Source organism: Lynx rufus, unplaced genomic scaffold, assembly GCF_022079265.1.
Source record: "Lynx rufus isolate CCGP_SWC_20201006 ecotype Redwood Valley unplaced genomic scaffold, mLynRuf1.p SCAF_2, whole genome shotgun sequence".
NCBI lineage: Eukaryota > Metazoa > Chordata > Mammalia > Carnivora > Felidae > Lynx > Lynx rufus.
In genome coordinates this window covers 121,977,287-121,999,193 of record NW_025814834.1, presented here as the reverse complement: position 1 = coordinate 121,999,193, position 21,907 = coordinate 121,977,287, and the positions used below count along the sequence as shown (strand labels likewise).

The window sequence follows — 21,907 nt, the reverse complement described above, 5'->3', positions numbered from 1 at the left end:
ATCACAGGGAGGGAAGGGGAGCTATTCCCCAAAGAATTGGCAGTTCCTCAAAGGAAAGAGTGCTGAACAGACACCTTCTTCCCCAATAAAAAGAACTTGTCTTTTATACCCAAGTTTTCCTTCTCTTGTGTAGACTGAGGTTAAACATGATGATGTGGGTTATCACGCTAGTAAAAAATGTTAATAGAATAATATTCTGATACAGGAGATAACAGGAAGAATGGGTAAGGCTGCAGTGATAGATGATATAGATTGATGAAATAACAGTCTGTGAGTGATGTTAATTGATGGATTATAATTTTTCTTTTCTCAGATGATGAAACATGCCTGGGATAATTATAGGATATATGGATGGGGACATAATGAACTCAGACCCATTGCAAGGAAAGGACACTCCACTAATATCTTTGGTAAGTTTACCTCTTCTAACTACTATATCCATCTTTAAAACGGAATCTAAGTTCTTAAGTACTTTCTAAAACCTGAACATTTCTATTATAATTTGAAGCAACATGTATTTTTTTTTTGCAAGCTTCAGTCAAGATTTCATGCTAGTTGCTTTAGAATATACAGATAATGTGGTAGATTTTCTACCTCTACAGATGTTGTAGTCATTTATCAGTGTTTTGAAGCTTTTTCTGCACTTTTTTCTTTAATGTCAGGGAATTTAGGTACCTATTTGTAATTCTCTGTCTTCAGCACAGTTCTGATACTCCCCGCATTATGAGGGGGAAGAGATGTGAAAGAAAGCAGTAGCGCTCTGTATATATAAAAAAGTCACATGCCCAAGGTGATTTGGTTGGTAAGGTGAGTGGGTGATATTGTACACTCACAATTCCAAGGGAAAGATTCATTTGTTTTTGGATGGAGGTCTGGGGAAGAGCTGTGTTCAGCCTGAGTTCACTCTAATTTTCTAGGTCTCTTGAGCTCACTTCTACTTGTTAAACTTCTCCATTGCAAAAAGTACTTAACAACTTTTTTTTTTTAATTTTTTTTTTTTCAACGTTTATTTATTTTTGGGACAGAGAGAGACAGAGCATGAACGGGGGAGGGGCAGAGAGAGAGGGAGACACAGAATCGGAAACAGGCTCCAGGCTCCGAGCCATCAGCCCAGAGCCTGACGCGGGGCTCGAACTCACAGACTGCGAGATCGTGACCTGGTTGAAGTCGGACGCTTAACCGACTGCGCCACCCAGGCGCCCGACTTAACAACTTTTACTTAACCTAAGGATAAGTCTTGAGAATCATCAAGCTGTTATTTATTATAGTCTTCACCTCTTTCCCGCATTCTCAATTTTTCTTGATGTAATGGGTATCTTTTAAGTAATAATAGGTGAAGTTAAGAAAATATTGAGGTAGGGAGGCACATGGACTAGTTATATGCAACGTAGTTATCTTTGCTAATTGTAATGTACCACCACAATAACCTAAATCACGGCATTTTTCCTCATGACATTTGAAAGAGTTTTTCTAATGCTATGATTTCTCTTGTAATTTGTTGCTTGCTTATTTTCTGTAAAACATAAAATGTCTGAAAAGATCATTTCTCTTGGGTTTCAGAGGTGTTGGAATCGAGGAATAATGGAAAAAATTTTTCTTTAGGTCGTCAAAGACACCAGAAATATCTTAATACAGTTAACTTAGAATCTGTCACCTAATGAAATAAAGCATATTTCCTTAGCAAAGGTTACAAATGGAAAAGTTACCATTGTTTTGTGGATGCCACAGTGTGAGACATTAGTGCAGGAAAAGACATTTTATGTTTAATGGTTAATTAAAATTAGATCCTCTTTTCAAGTAAATTTTTTTTTCAGTATTAAACTCTTTGGTAAACTGTTAGTCCTTCTAAAGGATTAGAGTATAAACGTGTAAAATAAAAGTTGCATGTTAATTTTCTACTTCTTTTTTAAACCGTATTTCTCAGAACATATACTGTATTCACATTTGTCAAATGGATACGGGTCCTAGGCAGAATAGTTGGTAAGTTTATTAATTTTGAGAGAGAGAGACAGAGAGAGCAACCAGGGGAGAGGTGGAGAGAGAGAAAATCCCAAGCAGACTCCTCGCTGACAGCGCTGAGCCTGACGTAGGGCTGGAACTCACAAACCCTGAGATCATGACCTAAGCTGAGACCAAGAATCTGACGCTTAACTGACTGAGCCACCCAGGTGCCCCTGTTTTGTTTTGTGTTGTTTTTGTTTTGTTTCATTTTACTTTAGGAGAAGTCTAAGTGGTAATAGTTCTGTGTCTCATTTGATGTCCCAAATTCAGTATGTCTTTAAGAATCAGAATCTTAGAATTGAAAGAAACTTCAAAAGTCTAGCCTCTCTGTTATGGTAGGAACATACAGGCGAGTATTGAAACTTTACTTACAGTATTTGAGATTACATGGAAAAGAACTTAAAAACGTGTTCTTTTCCATTTTACTAGCTTCAATTATTAAAAAATTCTTTTATGTGGTAACTGAAATAAGCATTCCTCTGACTTCTATCTGGTTAGTCCTTGGCATCATAGGATTCTTTATGTGCAGATAACAGAAAATCCATTTCAAAATGGCTTAAACTAAAGTAAATTTAATCAGCTCAATGAAGTCCTAGCATAGATGGGAGTCCAACTAAGCTTTTTATTTATGTCTTTTCTCCGTTTTCCTCTGTGTGTTGATATCTTCAGGCTGGCTTCTTAGCAGGACGGCTGCCTCAGTGTGAAGCTGTATATATACGTACTACCACATCTGTAGAGCAGAGAGCACTTGGTTTTCGTAGAAACTTCATTGACTCATTGTTTCTTGTCTCAAATTGGCTTTTGTGCCCATCCTCGAACCAAATGCTACTTCCAGAAGGATGGCGTATATTCTTTTGGTTTTGCCCCATGAAGGCAAACTCCTGGAGCTAGTGAGTGAGAAGAAAATGTTGCTGGATGTAAATTAGCACTGATACTAATTATTCCAACAGTAATTAATGGAATGAATTCTTTTTACTTAGATATACGGAAGAATTAAGAGTTTTGTTAGGAATAGGTCTTCTCGCCCTTAAAGGGAAGAATTTTGATTTGGAAAAGAGTGTTAGCTTTGCAGTGCTTTTTGAAGTGTGCCTTTATTTTCTCTGTACGTGTCTGTGTCTGTGTATATAGGTATGTTTATGTATAAATTCTTTTTGCTATTTCTAACTTAACTGGCTTATGACTTCTAATATTTTGTTGAGGATTTTTGCACTTATCTTTTGCATTTATATTGCTCTGTATTTTTCTTACATTATCTTTGTCTTGTTTTGGTATCCAGGTAATGTCTCATAAAATGAATTTGGAAGTGTTCTCTGCTCTTTATTTTTCCAGAAGATATTAACATTGGTTTTATTTTCTTCTTCAGTGTTGATAGTATTCACCAGTGAAGCCATCTGCATCTAGAGATCCCCCCCCCCCCGGGAGGTTTTTAAACTGAAAATTCAGTTTCTTTAACAGTAAGGACCAATCAGCTTATCTACAGTTGACTCTTGAACAACATGGGTTTGAACTGCATGGGTCTACTTTATATATAGGGTGTTTTTTGTTGTTGTTGTTGTTGTTTTTTGATAAATACAGTACAGTAGTGTAAATGCATTTTCTCTTATGCTTTTATTAATAACTTTTTTCTATCATACTTTATTGTAAGAATGTAGTTTAATTATAAACTAAATTTAATTCTAAACATTGTCTATTAAGACAGTGTGTGTTAATCAACTATTATCAGTAGGCTTCTAGTAAACAGTAGTAGGCTATTAGTACTTAAGTTTTTGGGGAGTCAAGTTATATGGGTTTTTGACTGCATTGTGGTCAGCATCCTTAACCCTAGGCTTCTTCAAGGACCAACTGTATTTCTTTCAGGGTGAGTTTTGGTAGTTTATGGTTTTTGAGGAATTGGTCCATTTCATCTTAGTTATTGATTTTATGTGCATAGAGTGTTTGGAGTATTGCCTTGCTATCTTCTGGATGTCTGTGGCAGCTGTAGAGATAATCCCCTTTCATTCCTGATATTAGTAATTCATATTTTCTCTCTTTCTCTTTGTCCTGCTAGAAGCTTGGTTTCATTGATCTTTTTAAAAAATTTATCATGGTTCACTTTATTTTTTTATTCAAGTAATAACATAGAGTGTATACTCATTTCTAGTGTACAGTATAATGACTCAGCAATTCTGTACGTTAGTCAGTGCTCATCGTGGTAAGTGTACTCCTTAATCCTCTTTACCTCTTTCATCCATCCCCTGCCCACCTTCCCTCTGGCAACCACCAGTTTGTTCTCTGTGTGTTTTTTTGTTTGTCTCTTTTATTTTGTTTTATTTCTTAAATTCCACATATGAGTGAAATCATATGGTATTTGTCTTCCTCAAGCTGACTTATTTCACTTAGTATTATATCCTCTTGATCCATCCATGTTGTTGCAAATGGCAAGATTTCATTCTTTTTGATGGCTGAGTAATTTTCTATTGTATTGCTTTTATCTTGGCTTTTATAAATAATGCTGCAATAAACATAGGAGTGCACATATCTTTTTAAATTTGTGTTTCCATTTTCTTTGGATAAATACCCAGTAGTGGAATTACTGGATCATATGATAATTCTATTTTTCATTTATTGAGGAACCTCCATACTGTTTTTCACAGTTGATGCACCAGTCTGTATTCCCACTAATAGTACATGAGGGTTCCTTTTTCTTCACATCCTCGTCATCTCTTGTTATTTCTTATGTTTTTGGTTTTAGCCATTATGACAGGTGTGAGGTGCTATAACTCATTGTGGTTTTGATTTGCATTTTCCTGATGATGAGCAATGTTGAACATCCTTTCATGTGTCTGCTGGCCATCTATATGTCTTCTTTGGAAAAATGTCTATTTGTTGATCTTTTTAATATTTTCTTTATGTTTTTCATTTCTTTGATTTCTGCTCTTTACCATTTTGTTTCTTTTGCAGTTTTGAGTTGATTTAGCTCTTGCTTTTCTAATTGCTCTAAGTGGAAGCCTGGAGTGTGGATTTGAGATCCTTTTCTCCAATGTAAGCATTTGGTGCTGTACATTTCCTGTAGGTGCTGCTTTAGTTGTATGCTAAAGATTTTGGTATGTTATGTTTCACTTTCCATTTAATTCAATATGTTTTAAAATTTCTCTTGAGGAACCCTCTTGCCCTGTTGGTGAGAATGCAAACGGGTGCACCCGCTCTGGAGAATAGTATGGAGGTTCCTCAGAAAGTTACAAACAGAACTACCCTATGATTCAGCAGTTGCATTAGTATTAGTAGGTATTTGCCCCAAGGATACCAAAATACTAATTTGAAGGGATACAGGCACCTCGATGTTTATAGAAGCATTATTTAAAATAACAAATTATGGAAAGAGCCTAAATGTCCACTGACTGGATGAGTGGATAAGGAAGATGTGGTATATATATATACAATGGAATATTACTCAGTCATCAACAGAATGAGATTTTGCCATTTGCAGTGATGTGGATGGAGCTACAGAATATTTTGCTAAGTGAAATAAAGTCAGTCAGAGAAAGACAAATACCATATGATTTCACTCATGTGTGGAATTTAAGAAACAGAACAAATGAACATAGGGGGGAAGAAGAGGCAAACCAAGAAACAGATTCTTTTAACCATAGAGAGCAAACTGATGGCTATCTGAGGGTTGGGGGTACAGGGATGGGTGAAATAGGTGATGGAGATTATGGAGGGCACTCATTGTGATGAGCACTGGGTGTCCTGTGTAAGTATTGAATCACTAAATTCTACACCTGAAACTAATATCGCACTGTATGTTAGCTAACTGGAATTTTTAAACAAAAACTTAATTAAAAAAATAGAAGCTCATGGGAAAAGCCATGTATTTTTCAGCTTGGGGAAGAAAAGTTTCCCTTGAGTAAGTTGTTTAATTTTCAAATGTTCCGAGATTTTCCTTTTATCTTTCTGTCACTGAATTTTAGTTTAATTCCTTTATGATCAGAGAACACTGTATTTCAGTTCTTTTAAATTGGTGAAGATTTACTTTATGATCCAAAATATAGTCTGTCTTAGTGAATGTTCCATTTGTGCTTGAAAAGAATATATACAAGTGTAGTCTGCTGTTACTGAGTAGAATGTTCTCTTGATGTTAGTTAGATGCCATTGGTTAATGGAGTTGTTCATACTTCCTCTGTGCTTGCTAAATTTCTGTCTAGTAGTTCTATTACTCACTGAGAGAAGGGTGTTGAAGTCTTCAACTGTAATTTTGGATTTGTCTCCTAACCTCATTCAGTTTTGTCAGTTTTTGCTTCATACATTTCTGATATTCATATATTCTTGTTAAGTGTTTACACCTTTAGGATTGTTATATCTCCTTGGTAGCACCACAAAAGCCTTAATACCATAACCAGACACTGATATTACAAGCAAAGGAAACTGTAGACCTATGCCCCTCATGGATATAGACACAAAAATCTTTAACCATGTATTAGTAAATCTAATTCAGCAAATGTAAAATGAATAGTAACTCATGATTATTACATGGTCGGTTTAATATCTAGAAGTTAGTCGATGTAATTGAAAATATTAAGGGAATAAAAGAGAAGAACCATATGATCATTTCAGTAGATGCAGAAAAAGCATTTAACAACACTCAGGATCAATCCATTATAAAAACTCTTAGCAGACTTGGTTAGAAGGGAATTTCTTCAACCTGATTAAAGACATTAAAACACACACCCCAAGATGAAACAAATGGAAAAAATTTGCCATATGCCTCGTGTTGAAAGACTAGATATTTTCCCCTAAGATTATGAATTAGGCAAGGATGTCTGCTCTCTCACTTTGTGTAACTTTGTAGATGAGCTCCTAACCAGTACATTAAAGCAAGGAAAAGACAAAAGTATAAAGTTTGGAAATGAAGAAGTAATACTGTCTTTACTTGTAGTCAACGTGATTATTCATGCAGAAAGTCTTAAGAAATCTACTAAAAAACAACAATAAAGTCCTAGGTTGAATACAATTTAGTAAGGTCATAGGATACAAGTTTAATATACAAAATAAATTATATTAAAAAAATTTTTTTAAGTTTATTTATTTATTTATTTAAAAAAAATTTTTTTTCAACGTTTATTTATTTTTGGGACAGAGAGAGACAGAGCATGAACGGGGGAGGGGCAGAGAGAGAGGGAGACACAGAATCGGAATCAGGCTCCAGGCTCTGAGCCATCAGCCCAGAGCCTGACGCGGGGCTCGAACTCCCGGACCGCGAGATCGTGACCTGGCTGAAGTCGGCCGCTTAACCGACTGCGCCACCCAGGCGCCCCAAGTTTATTTATTTTGAGAGAGGGACTGTGCGAGTGGGGTAGGGGCAGAGAGAGAGAGGGTGAGAGAGAATCCCAAGCAGGCTCAGAGCCTGCTGTGGGGTTCAAACTCGTGAACTGCAAGATCATGACCTGAGCCAAAATCAAGATCTGGATGCTTAACCAGCTGAGACACCCAGGCGCCCCCATAGATTATATTTCTGCATACTGGTAAATAGTCAAAATGCAGTTTAAAAATAATGTCATTTGTAGTAGCATCAAAAAATATGAACTGCACGTAGGTGAATTTAACAAAATATGTGTAAAATTCACACACTTAAAACTGTGATTATTGAGAGAAGTTTGAAAGGACAGAGATGCCATGTTTATGAATTGGAATACTCAGTATTGTTGAGGTGGGCCAATCAAAATGACTTTTTGTGTAAATTGATAGTCTGACTCTAAAAATCTGTATAAAAATGCAAAGCTTGGGCAATAGTAAGAATAATTTTTTAAAAGGAAGAACAAAGTTGAAGGATTTATATTACCTTATTTTAAGATTTACTGTAAAGCTGCAGTAATGAAGGCAGTATGGTTTTAGTGTAAGGACAGACACAGAGATCAGTGGCAAAGAACAGAACTCGGAGTGCATGTACATTATATGTGGTTAATTAATTTTCAGTAAAGTTGCTTAGGTAAGTCCGTGACTAAACAGGATAGCCTTTCCAATAAATCATGCTGGATCAGCTACATATTCATATAGAAAAATAACAAACCTTGATTCTTCATTGTACATAAAAATTAACTTGAAATGGATCATAGATCTAAGCATAAAAGCAAAAAGTATAAAACTTTCAGTAGAAAGCATTGGAGAAAATCTTTGTGACTTTGAGGTAAGAAAAGAGGCTTTAGAATACAAAAAGCATAAGCCACAAAAGGAGAAAAATGGATAAATTGGACTTCATAAAAATTTCTGCTCTCTGAAAGACATTAATAAAAAGGTAAGTAAGCCCCAAAACTTGGAGAATGTGTTTGTGACACACACACAAACACACGTGGATGTATTTATTTATTTATTTATTTATTTATTTTTTAAATTTTTTTTTTTCAACGTTTATTTATTTTTGGGACAGAGAGAGACAGAGCATGAACGGGGGAGGGGCAGAGAGAGAGGGAGACACAGAATCGGAAACAGGCTCCAGGCTCTGAGCCATCAGCCCAGAGCCTGACGCGGGGCTCGAACTCACGGACCGCGAGATCGTGACCTGGCTGAAGTCGGACGCCCAACCGACTGCGCCACCCAGGCGCCCCACACGTGGATGTATTTAGAATATATAAATAATTACATGCCAAAGAAAGTTTATGCATAGTCAGTAAGCACATCAGTTGTCAGAGAAATTAAAATTGAGACCACAACATAACATCCTATACATTCATATTAGAACGCGTAAAATTACAAAGACCAGCAATACCGAATACTGACAAGGAGGGTGGAACAACTAGAACTCTCATCCATTGTTGCTGTGTGTATAAAGTGGTAGCTCTGGAGAGCTCTTGCACACTGTCCTGTAGAGTTCAATGTCAATTACCATACAGCTTGGCAGTTTTACTCCCAAATATGTCCATGATGCTCACAAATGAGATCAGATAGTAGTTTTATTTTTCTTACTGAGATTTTTGCATCCGTGGTATGCAGAATCCATAAATTGAATTTAAACTCTCTTTTCCTTTGTTCTATGAAAGTTTATGTAGGAGTTGCTATCCTTAAAATTAGGGTAGAATCTATTCTATGGAACTTCCAGAGTATGATACTTTTCTAGTGGGTAGCTCTTTGAGAACTTCACAGTTTCCTCTGTTTCTTGGTCTGTTTTGCTTGTTTGGATTTTATGTTTATTTCATAAGTCAGAATTATATATAAAACATATATTTTTATATAGTATACATTACTATTTATATTAAACATAATGCATATATTCTTAGAAAATCATCAGTTTCACTCATTTTTTTTCAAATTTATTGGTACAATATAACTAAAGTGGCCTTTTTATACTTAATTTCCTCAGTATCTGTGTGTTGATGCAGTTTTTTTTTTTAATGTTTATTTTTGAGAGAGAGAGAGAGCGAGCGAGCGCACAAGTGGGGGAGGAGCAGAGAAAGGGAGATACAGGATCTGAAGCAGGTTCCAGGCTCTGAGCTGTCAGCACAGATCCCGACGTGGGGCTCGAACTCATGAATCGTGTGATCATGACCTGAGCCGAAGTCATCCTAGGTGCCCAATCCAGTTTTATTTTGTACTTTTGTATTCCCTGACTACTTTTTAGAATTTGTTTAGTGATAGAGTCATTGTATAGTTCTTTTAATAAAACTATCTTTTGAGTTTTATATTTTTGACAGTTTTCTTTGTTTCTAATTCGTTAATTTTTGCCTTTTCTGATTCTTTTACTTTTTGCTCAAGTTTATCATTCTTTTTCTTCCTTAGAATGTTGTGAATTCAATTATTTTCATTTGTTCTTATTAAATACTATAAAATTTTCAAGTTATGAGTTTTTCTAACAGCTTCATTATTTGAATCCTATGTTCTCACAATAAAATTTATTAATGTTTTATATGTTTTACAATGTTGTGTTTCACTTCTTCTTTGACCCAAGGGTAGTTTTAGATTTTTAAAAACTTTTTCCAGTTGAAATCTTGAGTTGTCTAGGTAAATAATCCTAGGTAGTAATAGCCAGGAACTCCCAATTTTGCCTTTCTTTTCCTTGGTCTGTTTAGCCCATGGCACAAACCTCTTCTTGTGGAACTAGCCAGAATTGGTACAGAACAGGTGGGTCTGGACTTTGTTTTCCAGAGTAGTCAGCACCTTAGAGGAATGTGCACTTCCAGGACTCCATAAATAACTAGAGAACTGAAGCATAACTCTCTATAAAAATTGAAATAACAAAAATAGGTACTCTTAAGGATTTAAAATAAGCATGATAAATATTTTGGATGAAATACTAATATAAAGAGATACGTACTTAAGCAGAGAATTGGAGGTAAGGAGTTTGGGGGTATAAGCCATCATTTGGTACTTTATGTTGAAGAGTTGATAAAATATTTGTTATCCTAATAAAAAGCTGAGGAACAAAGAAAAGTAAAAGGAAAGTATGTAATAACCCAGAACAAAAATTCTAGTTAATGTCAACATAAAGAGAGCTAAATGGGGAGAAGACCTAGGAACTTACCAGAGTGTGGTGGAATACTTGTCTTGTTAGTGGAAAAATAATACTTCCTGATAAGTTGAAGAAATTATTAGAATCACATGAAGAAGATGTGGTGTCAGTTAAGGACATTATAAGGACAAATTTTTATAACTTTAAAGCATCAGGAGAAAACGCTGTTTACCCACTGGTAAAAGGAATGAAAGAGGGAAAGAAAGAATAATAACGAAGTAATGACAAATGCTGAATCCTAAAATACCATTAAGATAACTTGTCGATAAGACACAGCCGAGTTTAATGCTAACTGTGGAATGTAGATCACTACCTAACCAGAGCCTTAGTAACCTGTCAGAGGACAAAGTTGAGATACTTATTGAGATTTTAAGTCTGGGTTAAGATGGGCCCTTCAGTTGGGGTAGGGGTTGGTACTTGGTTATGATTAGGTAAGGACCATAATATAATAGTTTTGGATTGATAAGCAGAGAATTGGAGGTAAGGAGTTTGGGGGTATAAGCCATCATTTGGTACTTTATGTTGAAGAGTTGACAGGTCTTTCAGAAAGTTCCTGGAATGAACAGTAAAATAATGTTGCAACTTTTATCCTTTTATCTTTCTGGCAAGGATAACAGTAAACTCATGTTGATGAAGACAGTATAATAATGAAGCCGTTTTAATGTAGATAATAACGAGTGTGGATGATTTTCGTTCTCAGAAGATAGAAGTAATTGAGGAGGACTCATCTGCTGTTACTTATATTTTTTTTACTGTGCTATTAGATTTGTTTTAGATTGTATTCAGGATTTTTGGAGTTTTATTTGTTACTAAGAGTGACCTATTTTCTTGTCATATGTTTACAGTGTCTAGTTTTGATATCAGCTAGTTTTGTTGAATTTGTTCCTCCCTGAATTGTTTTCCTTTAACATCAGGTTTCTCTCTCTCTTGAAGATAGGTAGATCTTACTATTTTAATTTTTTCTACTTACATTTTGTTTAATACCTTCTTTTTCAATATGATTAACCTGCTTTTTCATTGTTAAGGATTGTTATAGTTTCTGTTTTACTGTGGTCTATTAGTCTTATTGTGCTTTTATTATTTCTAAGTATTTTTTTTGCTCCTTCTGTGAATTTGTACCAGAAGAACGTGGTTCTTATGACTTAGCTTATCATCTTGAACCATCCTCCCCATTTCCTGAGTTAATCCTTTTTTTAAAAAAAACTTATCTCTGTTAAGTAGATAGAGATCTCATACTGTGACCAGGAAGAAAATGAAGGAGAACTGTAATTTTAGTTTCCTTTACCTTCCTATTAGTTGTCAACCTGCCATCTTTAGGAATAGCTATTAAACAGTGTGTATTATTTATTCTTAAGGAAAAGTGAACCATGTTGGGTATTCTTTTTGGTCCTTATATTTCTACTTTGATTTTTACATATTAAAAAATTAAAACAGACCTTGTATGAAGGGCGTGTTTTTAATGACAGTTTTCCCCCCCACCCCAAATATAGGAAGTTCACAAATGGGTGCTACCATAGTAGATGCTTTGGATACCCTTTATATCATGGGACTTCATGATGAATTCCGAGATGGGCAAAAATGGATTGAACACAACCTTGATTTCAGTGTGGTGAGTATACAGTTGATGACTTCTTTGATCAACTCTGCAAAGACCGTGTCTAATAAACATAGTAGTTTTGAGCATTTTACTAGCAGTTTAAGGAAATCATAAATTCCCTGTCCTCCTTTGGGATTAGAGTGGTTATTTAACTTTTACATAAAATACATACCCTTTCTCATCTTCCTTTCACTTTTCTTGATGTTATCATTTGAGGCAGTGTGTTCAGTGTGTTAAGCAGTAGTTACAAAAAAAAAAAACCCACATTGAACTAGAAATACCAGGAATGCATAAACTCCTTTATAAACAAGTAAGCATTTTGTTATTTTTAAAAGATTCAATAATTCAGTGCAGGTTTAATGAGCCTTCATAACTAGGCCTATGCCCATGCTTCCAGCATTTTGCATAGTTGATAAGTGATGCGGCTGAAGTTTGAAGACCAGCACGGCTACATGCTAGCCGTGTGACTTGGGAACATTCCTTATTCTTTCTGAATGTGTCATAAAATTGCTATCGCAATGCAGTATTGTAAGGATTATTTGAGATAATCAGATACACGTTAAGTACTCTGTAGATGGTAGCAATTGTTTTCATTATTACCAGTATTCACCCACAAGGTGTATGGGTTGTTTTGTTTTACTCATTATCACCTTTCATGACATGTGTGATTGTTCTTCTTTTTGACTATAGTCAGAAGTCACTCTTTTACTGTGTTGTTTTTGTTTTTTTTTTTCCTTTGGCAGACCCAATTTGTCATTCAAATTGTGATTTAAATCCATAATTATTTCTTCTGTCATGCTTTCCTGATGCTAACCACACAAATCTGGATTACTTTCTTTTATATGATTCTAGCATTTTGGACATATATCAGTTACCACTTGGGTTTAAGTTCGTGAGTGGCAGAAAATCTAATATAAAAGAGCTTAAATATAGATATGTGTTTCTCTTTCATGAAAATTAGGCACAGAGACCAGCAGCTTAGGGGTGGCTTGGATAGATCCTTGATCCTCAGGGATCTAAGATCCTTTGTCTTGTTGCTTTCTCAGTGTGTAGCTTCAACCTCGTGGTACAAGACGGCTTCTTGATAAGGTGGGTCAACCTTCCAGTTGTAGAAAAGAGGAAGGATCCATGACTCTCCTGTGAGAACACCTTCCAGGAGTGGGTTACCCTGATTTTGCTTGTATGCTGTTGAGTAGATCTGACACATACAGCCCAACCTTGATGCAAAAGGAGGCTGAAAAATTTAGTCTTTTTTTTTTTTCTCTCTCTGTTTGGCCATGTAGTCCTTATAGGATGTGCTTCTTGTTTAAGAAATCCCTACTCCAAGGTCATGAGGATAAATTCTTGTGTTTCATTCTAAATTTTTTAAAGTTGGGCTTTTGCATTTAGGTCTTTAATCCACATAAAATTGATTTCGTATGTAGGGTGAGCTGGACAGGCAGCAGTTTATTCTAGCACCATTCCTTTCCCTGCTGTTTATACATGGCCACACGGGTCACAGGGGCCTATTCTTTTCTTTTGGCTTTTTTCTTTATGCTTATGACATCAATACTTAACTGTCTTAACTATGATATTTTTATAGGAAGTTTGATATCTGATCTTGTTCTACCAGGAAATTATCTTAGCAGTTCTCTGCTCTTTGTTCCTGTAAGCTCTGGGGTGCTGTTGACATTTTGATGAGTCTTGCATTCAATTAACAGATTAATTTGGAGAGAATTGGCATCTGTACGGTCTCAAATACTCCTGTCCCCTAACATGGCAGCTTTGTAAGGCCTAATAATATGCTGGTATATCATTGTGTCAGTTGGCTCAGTCAGGAGCCAGAACTGTGCCATTTATTTTAATTAGAGGATTTAATGTTTCCAGTTGTTAACCAAGTAATGGGAAACTGAAAAGGCAAAGAGAACATTCTGGTATCACAAGAGATAGTAGCTATAGTAAACACCTACCTCCCTGGGACTCTGAGAACAGTGGGAAGAAGTTGGGACTATTAAACTTGAGTAATTTGGAACTCTGTTTCTGGTACTTTAGGAGCTCTTAAGAGGGCTTTTTTTTAGAGCTGGGACTCGGACCTCTAAGGAGATGGTACCTACCTAGTGCTTGGTATTTCTAAGGGCCACAGGGAGGCTGGTTTAAAGAAAGTGTGTGTGGCAGGGAAACTGTAACCTGGAACCAACAGCCACTGCCAGGGTGAAGAACCATGACTCATTTGACACTGTCCAAAACCGGAGGTAAATTGGAAGGAATAAGTCCTTTCTCCTTCTTCCAGCCGTACGTTATCTTTGTAAAACTTCCTGTTGGCATGGCCCATAATGGAGCCAGCTGGCTAACGAGACATATGTTCACACAGTTCCAATTCCAGGATACCAAAGTAGAGTATAGAAGGATAAATTTGAAACTGAGGAGAAAGAGCTTAATAATTAGCGCAGTCATTTGCCATCCCTGTACTTTTAACCTTTCTGTGTCCTGTGGTTTAGCTACATATTTTACATATAGTATGTATTTGAATTTTGTTATTTTTATCCAGTCTTGGAGTCTTTTAACTGTCAAGTTTGGAATATTTACATTTATTGTGATAATGTGTATTTGGAGTTGGGTCTTCATCTGTGTTTTTCAACCTGTGTTATTATTGTACTTTTCATTGTTTTTATTTTCTGTTTTCCTTCTTTTGGATTAAATTACTTCTTGGCTCTTTTTCCCTCTACTACTTTGACATTTTACTTGTCATTTCCACTCATTTTGGGGTTATCCTTAAAATTTCATGTGCATACTTCTCACAGTTTAAAATGAACTGGTTTCTTCATCCTCCTTCTGAAGACCATAAGGATCTTAGAATGCTTTAATTTAGCTCATCTCCCTCTTGTCTTATGTGTAATCATTGTCTAGCTGGTTCCAACTCGTATTTGAAACTTCCAAATTAAGGAATGAATGGATGGATGACTGACAAATGAAGGAATAAATAAATAATTCATTCATTAAATGCCTCCTCTGTGACAGGTGCTCTTCTGGCTTATGTGAATGTAGTAATGAGCAAAACTTCTTCTTGAGTTTGTACTCTAGTTTTGGGAGAAAACCAGTAAATAAATATTCAGGTCCTGTTTAATATTATCAGTTGGTGATAAGTGCTGTGGAGAACAATAAAGGGGAGCAAGTAGGATTGGAGTAAGTGGTGGTGTGGGGTTGCTATTTACATGGGATAGCTAGTGAGAGGGACTCCTTGGTGACATTTCTGAGGAGAGACCCAATGGAAGCCATTTGGAAATAAGGCTCTCTCATAATAGATACTATAGTTGAGTGTAGAATATAGTTGTGTGGAGGTTGATTATTTTCTCTTAACCTTTGAAGGGTACAATTCCATTGTCTTCCTGTTTCTGTCATACTATTGAAAACTATGCTGTCAATCTAATATTTCACAAATAATCTGTCTTTTTCCCCTTGTTTTCATTTTTCTATTTTTCTGCATTCTATAATTGCATTACCATGTGTCCATGTGTGGATTATTCTTTAAAGGACTTGTAATGTTCCCTCAGTCTGAAGACTTAGGTTTTTATCACTTCTGGAAGATTTGCAATCATTACTCCTTTGAATAATGCCTGTCTTCCATTCTCTCCCTTCTCTCCCTCTAGAACTTCTCTTCTGTGTCTCTTGTGAAGGAAGGTCTGAATTTTACAAATATAGAATTATATGTAATTAGATGTTGATAAGTGTTAATTGGGGAAATAATGGAGGCTAAGAGATATTAGTGATGAAGATGTACTTTATTATTTTATATTGTGTGGTTAGAAAAACTTCCTGTTTGGAGACCTGTAAGTAAAGCATAAAGACTGAGTTTGGTAATTCTTGAACAGCCAGTAGAACCATTTGGTAATAAAAGTCAAGAGATGTTGAAAGGAGATGATGTCAGACAGGTAGTGGAGAATCTGATTATGTTGGGTCTTACCAGTTATTTTACTTTGAGTGTAACCAGAAGTTATTGTAAGAGTTTGTACACAACAGTAACCTGACCTGACTTAAAATGTAAGAGGTTCACTCTGCCTGCAGGGTGCTGAATAAATAGATTATAAGGAGGAAGGTAAGGCTGAAACCAGGGAAACTGTTTAAGAAGGTTATTGTTTTGGTGAGTTATAGAGGCCTGCCCCCTCTCCCTCTTTTGCTGCTTCTCTGTATTTAGTGACTGTCGCTCTGTGCCCTGCAGTATGCTGTGTAGTGGGAATATATGAAGTAATGTAAAGCATTTTGCTTTTATGGATGGGGTGGGAGGAGATAAATGTTACTAAAAAATTCCATTGTGAAAATTCTATTTTGGAGATATATACTTGTGTTAGCAAATTATGTGTTCTACCTATAAATGTTGGAAAGGCCTTAGGGGATAATATATATTTTCTTTTAATGTTTATTAAAAATTAGTTATGAACGTTATCTTTATTATTTATTTAGGGAGAGAGAGAGAAAGAGAGAGCGCACATGCATACACACAAGCAGTGGAGGAGCAGAGAGAGAGGGAGAGAGAAAATCCCAAGCAGGCTCCGCCCTGTCAGCACAGAGCCCAACGCGGGGCTTGAACCCACGAACTGTGAGATCATGACCTGAGCCAAAATTAGAAGGCAGACAGTTGACTGAGCCACTCAGGCGCCCCATGAACGTTACCTTTATATTAGTCAGTTGTGTGTATTGTGTGACTTCTTTGCTCATGTTCTCTGCCACTTCTACTTTTCTTTCCATGTAATTAGAATTTTTCTTACCTATGTCTGTATCTAAATACAAACATGTAGACTTTATATGGTAAGGTTATTAATACTGCTATATTTGTGCCAAATTTCCTTCTGTTTTTTGTTTGCCTTTGAATTTTGTTCATAATTTTTTCTTCTAGGTAATTGTCATTCTGGGGAAATTCAGGTCTTTGTGTTTGGTATCAACACAGTTGATTTTATGCTTACAAAGTACCTGCTTTGTCAAGGAAATTCGTGTTGTCACATTTTCTTCTACTTTTTTATTGTAATTTTTTCTACATTTATTTCTAAATTATTTGGATATCGTTTTGAGAGAGAGAGAGATGTATCTGAAATGAGTATCCAAATTTCTAACCTAGGAGCCAGTTTTTCAACATTATTAATTGAATAATCCATCATCCTATCATTTTTTGGTGCCTCTGTTAACATTTATCAAATTTTTATACATACTAGGAAAAAATACTTAAAATTCATGAGAAATATAAGTAAAAATGGGCAGTATGCTGTAATGGAGAGAAAGGGATCAGTAGACAGACCGCTATTCCAGAATTCAAGAAGTGGAGGCTCTCTTGAGGAGAGACTAGTCAAGAGCATCAAATATCTTGATAATTTCACAGTGCTATGTAAGGTACACACAAATGGTTTCAGCCAATAGGAAGCCATGGTGGGGAGGTGGCTTCCCCTCCATGGGGAGGGGAGTTTCAGTAACATTAATAATAATAGGGGAGTTTCAGTAACATTAATAAACGGGAGGTGAGATTGCAGTTGCGTGAGAAATGAAGATGTGGAAAGCAGAAAAAACCATCCTCCACAGGGTGTTTGTGAGAAACTTATGAAGAATTGAAAATATTTGGAAACTATAAAGCTTTAATGTGTATGTGAATATTTTCAATATGTTTTCACAGAATTCAGAGGTGTCTGTGTTTGAAGTCAACATTCGATTTATTGGAGGCCTGCTTGCAGCGTATTACCTTTCGGGAGAAGAGGTGAGCCACTCAAGTAATACATTGTTTGGAGGAAGGGCTCTGAATGGACTTTAATAAAATAATGAAAGATTCCCCTAACAGCATATTGTTTTGCTTAATTGACTAATATTGAGCACATGTAAAGGTTTGCTGAGAGAGCTGGCTGCTTTAGGTGGAACTGGCCTTGGGAAGAATGATTTTGCCATTTTGAGAATCTCAGTAAAACAAGTAAAATCACAGGTCCTATCTCTGTATATACCCCTTCTCCTTTGCAGGAGCAATCCTTCTCCAGGATTTTGCCACCGCAATTAATCACACGGTCGAAACAAGGAGCAGGGGGGCAGTTAATAAGATCAGAATTAAGGAATGAATCAGGTTGCATGAATATGGATCCTCCTAAGACCAAAAATTAATTATTAAAACTGCCTGATTGGAAATTGAATGCAAGTTTTTGCTGTAAATTTGAAAAAACAACACAGGAACAACTCTGAATTCTCCTTTCCAGAAGTCTTGGTGTATGTGATACACATAGACTTGTGACCTGCTGTGATGGGAAAGTGGGTGTGGGAAATTCCTTTTTGCTACTACTCGGGTGTGGGTTAAAGGATGGGGTTTGGAGAGTAGGTGAAAGAGAACCTAAAGGAAGAGCTTATAAGTCATTTCTGCTTCATTTCCTGAGAAACTTACATATTTAATTGGTTTGTTGATCTAAATGATTGTAAGAGCTCTCTGTAAATTTAAGAAAATTCATCTTTTGTTGTATATGTTGTTAAAGATGGATTTCTTTGTTGTTGGTGTTTAAGAAATATTTGCCTAATCAAGGTCAGGAAGATTTTCTCATGTTTTCTTCTAATAGTATTATGGTTTTACTGTTAACTTTTAAACCTATAATTCATTTTGAGTTGATTTCTATACATGCTGTGAGGTATAGGTTGAGCTTTCTTTTTTTCCTTCTGGATATCCAAAAATTCTAGCAACATTTGTTGAAAAGACTCTCCTTTATTTAATTGACTTTGTTCTCCTCTTGAAATCCATTAACCATATATGTGTGAGTCGACTTCTAGACTGTGTGCTGTTGCTTTGCATGTGTTTGTCCTTTTGCTACACTGTGTGAACTACACTGTGTTCGTCATTATGGAAGTCTTGAAATCGGGTTGTGTGAGTCTTCCAACTTTGTTCCTTTTCAGAATTGTCGTGGCTATTCCAGGTACTTTATTTTCTATATAAACTTCAGAATCAGTTGCTGATTTCTACAAAATATTCTACTGGGATTTTGATGGAGGTTACTTTGAATCTATACATGAATTTAGGGAAAATTGATATCTTAACAAATATGGAATCTTCCAAGCCACGAACATGATGTATCCTCCTTTCATTTTCTTCCTTGGTGTTTCTAGTTTTTAGCATGTAGATATTTTACATATTTTGATAGATTTATACATATTTTATGCTTTTTGGTTCTAAGTTGTACTGTATTTTTTATTTCAATTTCCAGTTGTTTATTGCTGGTGGATATAAATACAATTGATTTGAAAGTAAGTTTTAATAAAGATTTAAATTTTCAGCTGATGTAGGACATTTTGTTTATCACTAGATAACTTCCTGATGCTTATCATTTTTAAAAATACTGTAAAATATACATAACAGAAGTTTCCATTTACCATTTTTTTATAAATTTTTTTTAACGTTTATTTATTTTTGAGACAGAGAGAGACAGAGCATGAATGGGGGAGGGGCAGAGAGAGAGGGAGACACAGAATCGGAAGCAGGCTCCAGGCTCTGAGCCATCAGCCCAGAGCCCGACGTGGGGCTCGAACTCACGGACTGCGAGATCGTGACCTGAGCTGAAGTCGACGCTTAACCGACTGAGCCACCCAGGCGCCCCCTCCATTTACCATTTTTAAGTATATGATTCTGTGGCATTAAGAACAACATTCATGTTGTGCAGTATACAGTTGATTTTTATATTGACCTTTGTACCCTGAGATTTTCTTAAATTCACTAATTCTAGTTGCTTTTAAAATTTTTTTCAACGTTTATTTATTTTTGGGACAGAGAGAGACAGAGCATGAACGGGGGAGGGGCAGAGAGAGAGGGAGACACAGAATTGGAAACAGGCTCCAGGCTCTGAGCCATCAGCCCAGAGCCTGACGCGGGGCTCGAACTCACGGACCGCGAGATCGTGACCTGGCTGAAGTCGGCCGCTTAACCGACTGCGCCACCCAGGCGCCCCTCTAGTTGCTTTTAAATAGATTTTAATAGATTGGGAATTTTTTTTGTAAACGATCATGTCATCAGTGAATAGTTTTATTTCTCTGTATAGGGAACAATTTCATTTGTGTAGTTCTTTTCTTTCTTTGTCTTGCTTTACATCCTTATCAATTTCCTGATCTTACAGGAAGAACATTTAGTCTTTCACCATTAAGCATAAATGTTAGTCATAGGTTTTTGGTAGATACCCTTTATCACCTTGAAGAAGATCTTTTCCATTCCTAGTTTGCTAAGATTTTGTGTGTGTGTGTGTGTGTGTGAATGGATGTTGAACGTTGTCAAATGTTTTTGTGGTATTTAATAAGATGATTATACACATATGATTTTTCTTTTATCTGTTGATATTGGTTGATTTTTGAATGTCAAACCAAGCTTGCACTTTTGGGAAGAAACCCCAAAATGGTCATGGTGTATTATCTTTTTATATACTGCCAGAATTAATTTGAAACATTGTTGAGAATTTTTTCCACTTATATTCATGTGGGATATTTATCTATATGTAGTTTTAATGTCTTTGTGTGTGTGTGTGTGTGTGTGTGTGTGTGTGTGTTATATAAGAGTAATGCTGACTTCCTAATATGAGTTGGGAAGTGTTTCCTCTTTTCTTCTTCTTCTGGAGAAGTTAGTGTATAGTTGACATTATTTCTCCTTTACTTGTTTGGGAAAATAAATACCCTTCTGAAGCCATGCGGTTGGAGTTTTTTGTTTTTGTTTTTTCACTTAAGTTTTAAAACTATTCTATTTCTTTGGTAGATATAGTACTGTTCAGGTTATTTCTTCTTGAGTAGTTTTTGTAGTTTGTGTATTTCAGGGAATTTGCCTGTTTCCTCTCAGTTGTGTAGATAGTAGACATAAAGTTATTTGTAATATTCCCTTATTATCCTTTTCCTATCTGTGGGATCGCTAGTAGTGTCTCCTGTTTCACCTCTTTTTGTCAGTCTAGATAGGTGTATTAATATTATTGATCTTTTCAAAGAACTTGGTTTTACTGATTTTTCTCTATTTCATGCAATTTTATACCTGCTTTCATTCTTGTTTACTTCCTTCTGCTTGCTTTGAGGTTTATTTGCTCCCTTTTTTTCTTCCAGTTTTTTAGATTTGGAGCTTAGATCATTAATATGACACCTTTCTTTCTTTTTTTAAAAAAATATAAGGGGCGCCTGGGTGGCTAAGTCGGTTAAGCATCCAACTTCGGCTAAGGTTATGATCTCACAGTTTGTGAGTTTGAGCCCTGTGTCAGGCTCTGTGCTGACAGCTCAGAGTCTGGAACTGCTTCAGATTGTGTGTCTCCCTCTCTCTCTCTGCCCCTCCCCTGCTCACGCTCTGTCTCTCTCAAAAAGAATAAATAAATAAATAAATAAATAAATAACAGCAATGCCGTAAATTCACTTCTCAGCCCTTCTTTAGCTGCATCCTCTGAATTTTGATATATTTTCATTTTCCTTTAATTCAAAATATTTTCTAATTTCGCCATAAATTTGCTTCTCAGCCCTTCTTTAGCTGCATCCTCTGAATTTTGATATATTTTCATTTTCCTTTAATTCAAAATATTTTCTGATTTTCCTTCCCTTTGATTCTGGAGTTATTTAGAAGTATATTTAAAATTTTTCAAATATTTCAGGGTTTCCATATATCTTTCAATCGTTTCTAGTTCCAATTATTTTGTTTGTTGTTTTTGTTTGTTTATTTTAAGTAAGCTTCACTCCTAGTGCAATGCCCAACACAGGGCTTGAACTCAGGACCCTGAGATCAAGACCTGAGCTGAGAACAAGAGTTGGAAGCTTAACTTCTAGTTTAATTTTTTTTATGTTTGTTTTCAATATATGAAGTTTATTGTCAAATTGGTTTCCATACAACACCCAGT

The 21,907-nt window shown here is 35.8% G+C and overlaps 1 protein-coding gene across 5 annotated transcripts in view; it reads left to right on the top strand.

Moving 5' to 3' along the window:
- The window catches only part of MAN1A2 (mannosidase alpha class 1A member 2), a 181,046-nt gene that overhangs the window by 45,556 nt on the left and 113,583 nt on the right, over positions 1 to 21,907 (top strand). For 4 of the 5 annotated variants that reach the window (XM_047083549.1, XM_047083550.1, XM_047083551.1 and 1 more), the window contains exons 3-5: positions 314 to 410; positions 11,971 to 12,089; positions 17,713 to 17,793. In XM_047083549.1, the coding sequence (XP_046939505.1) occupies positions 314 to 410; positions 11,971 to 12,089; positions 17,713 to 17,793 (297 nt within the window). Of the gene's footprint in view, positions 1 to 313; positions 411 to 9,497; positions 9,541 to 11,970; positions 12,090 to 17,712; positions 17,794 to 21,907 lie in introns of those variants that run through there. The other variant, XM_047083554.1, reaches the window with a different exon arrangement.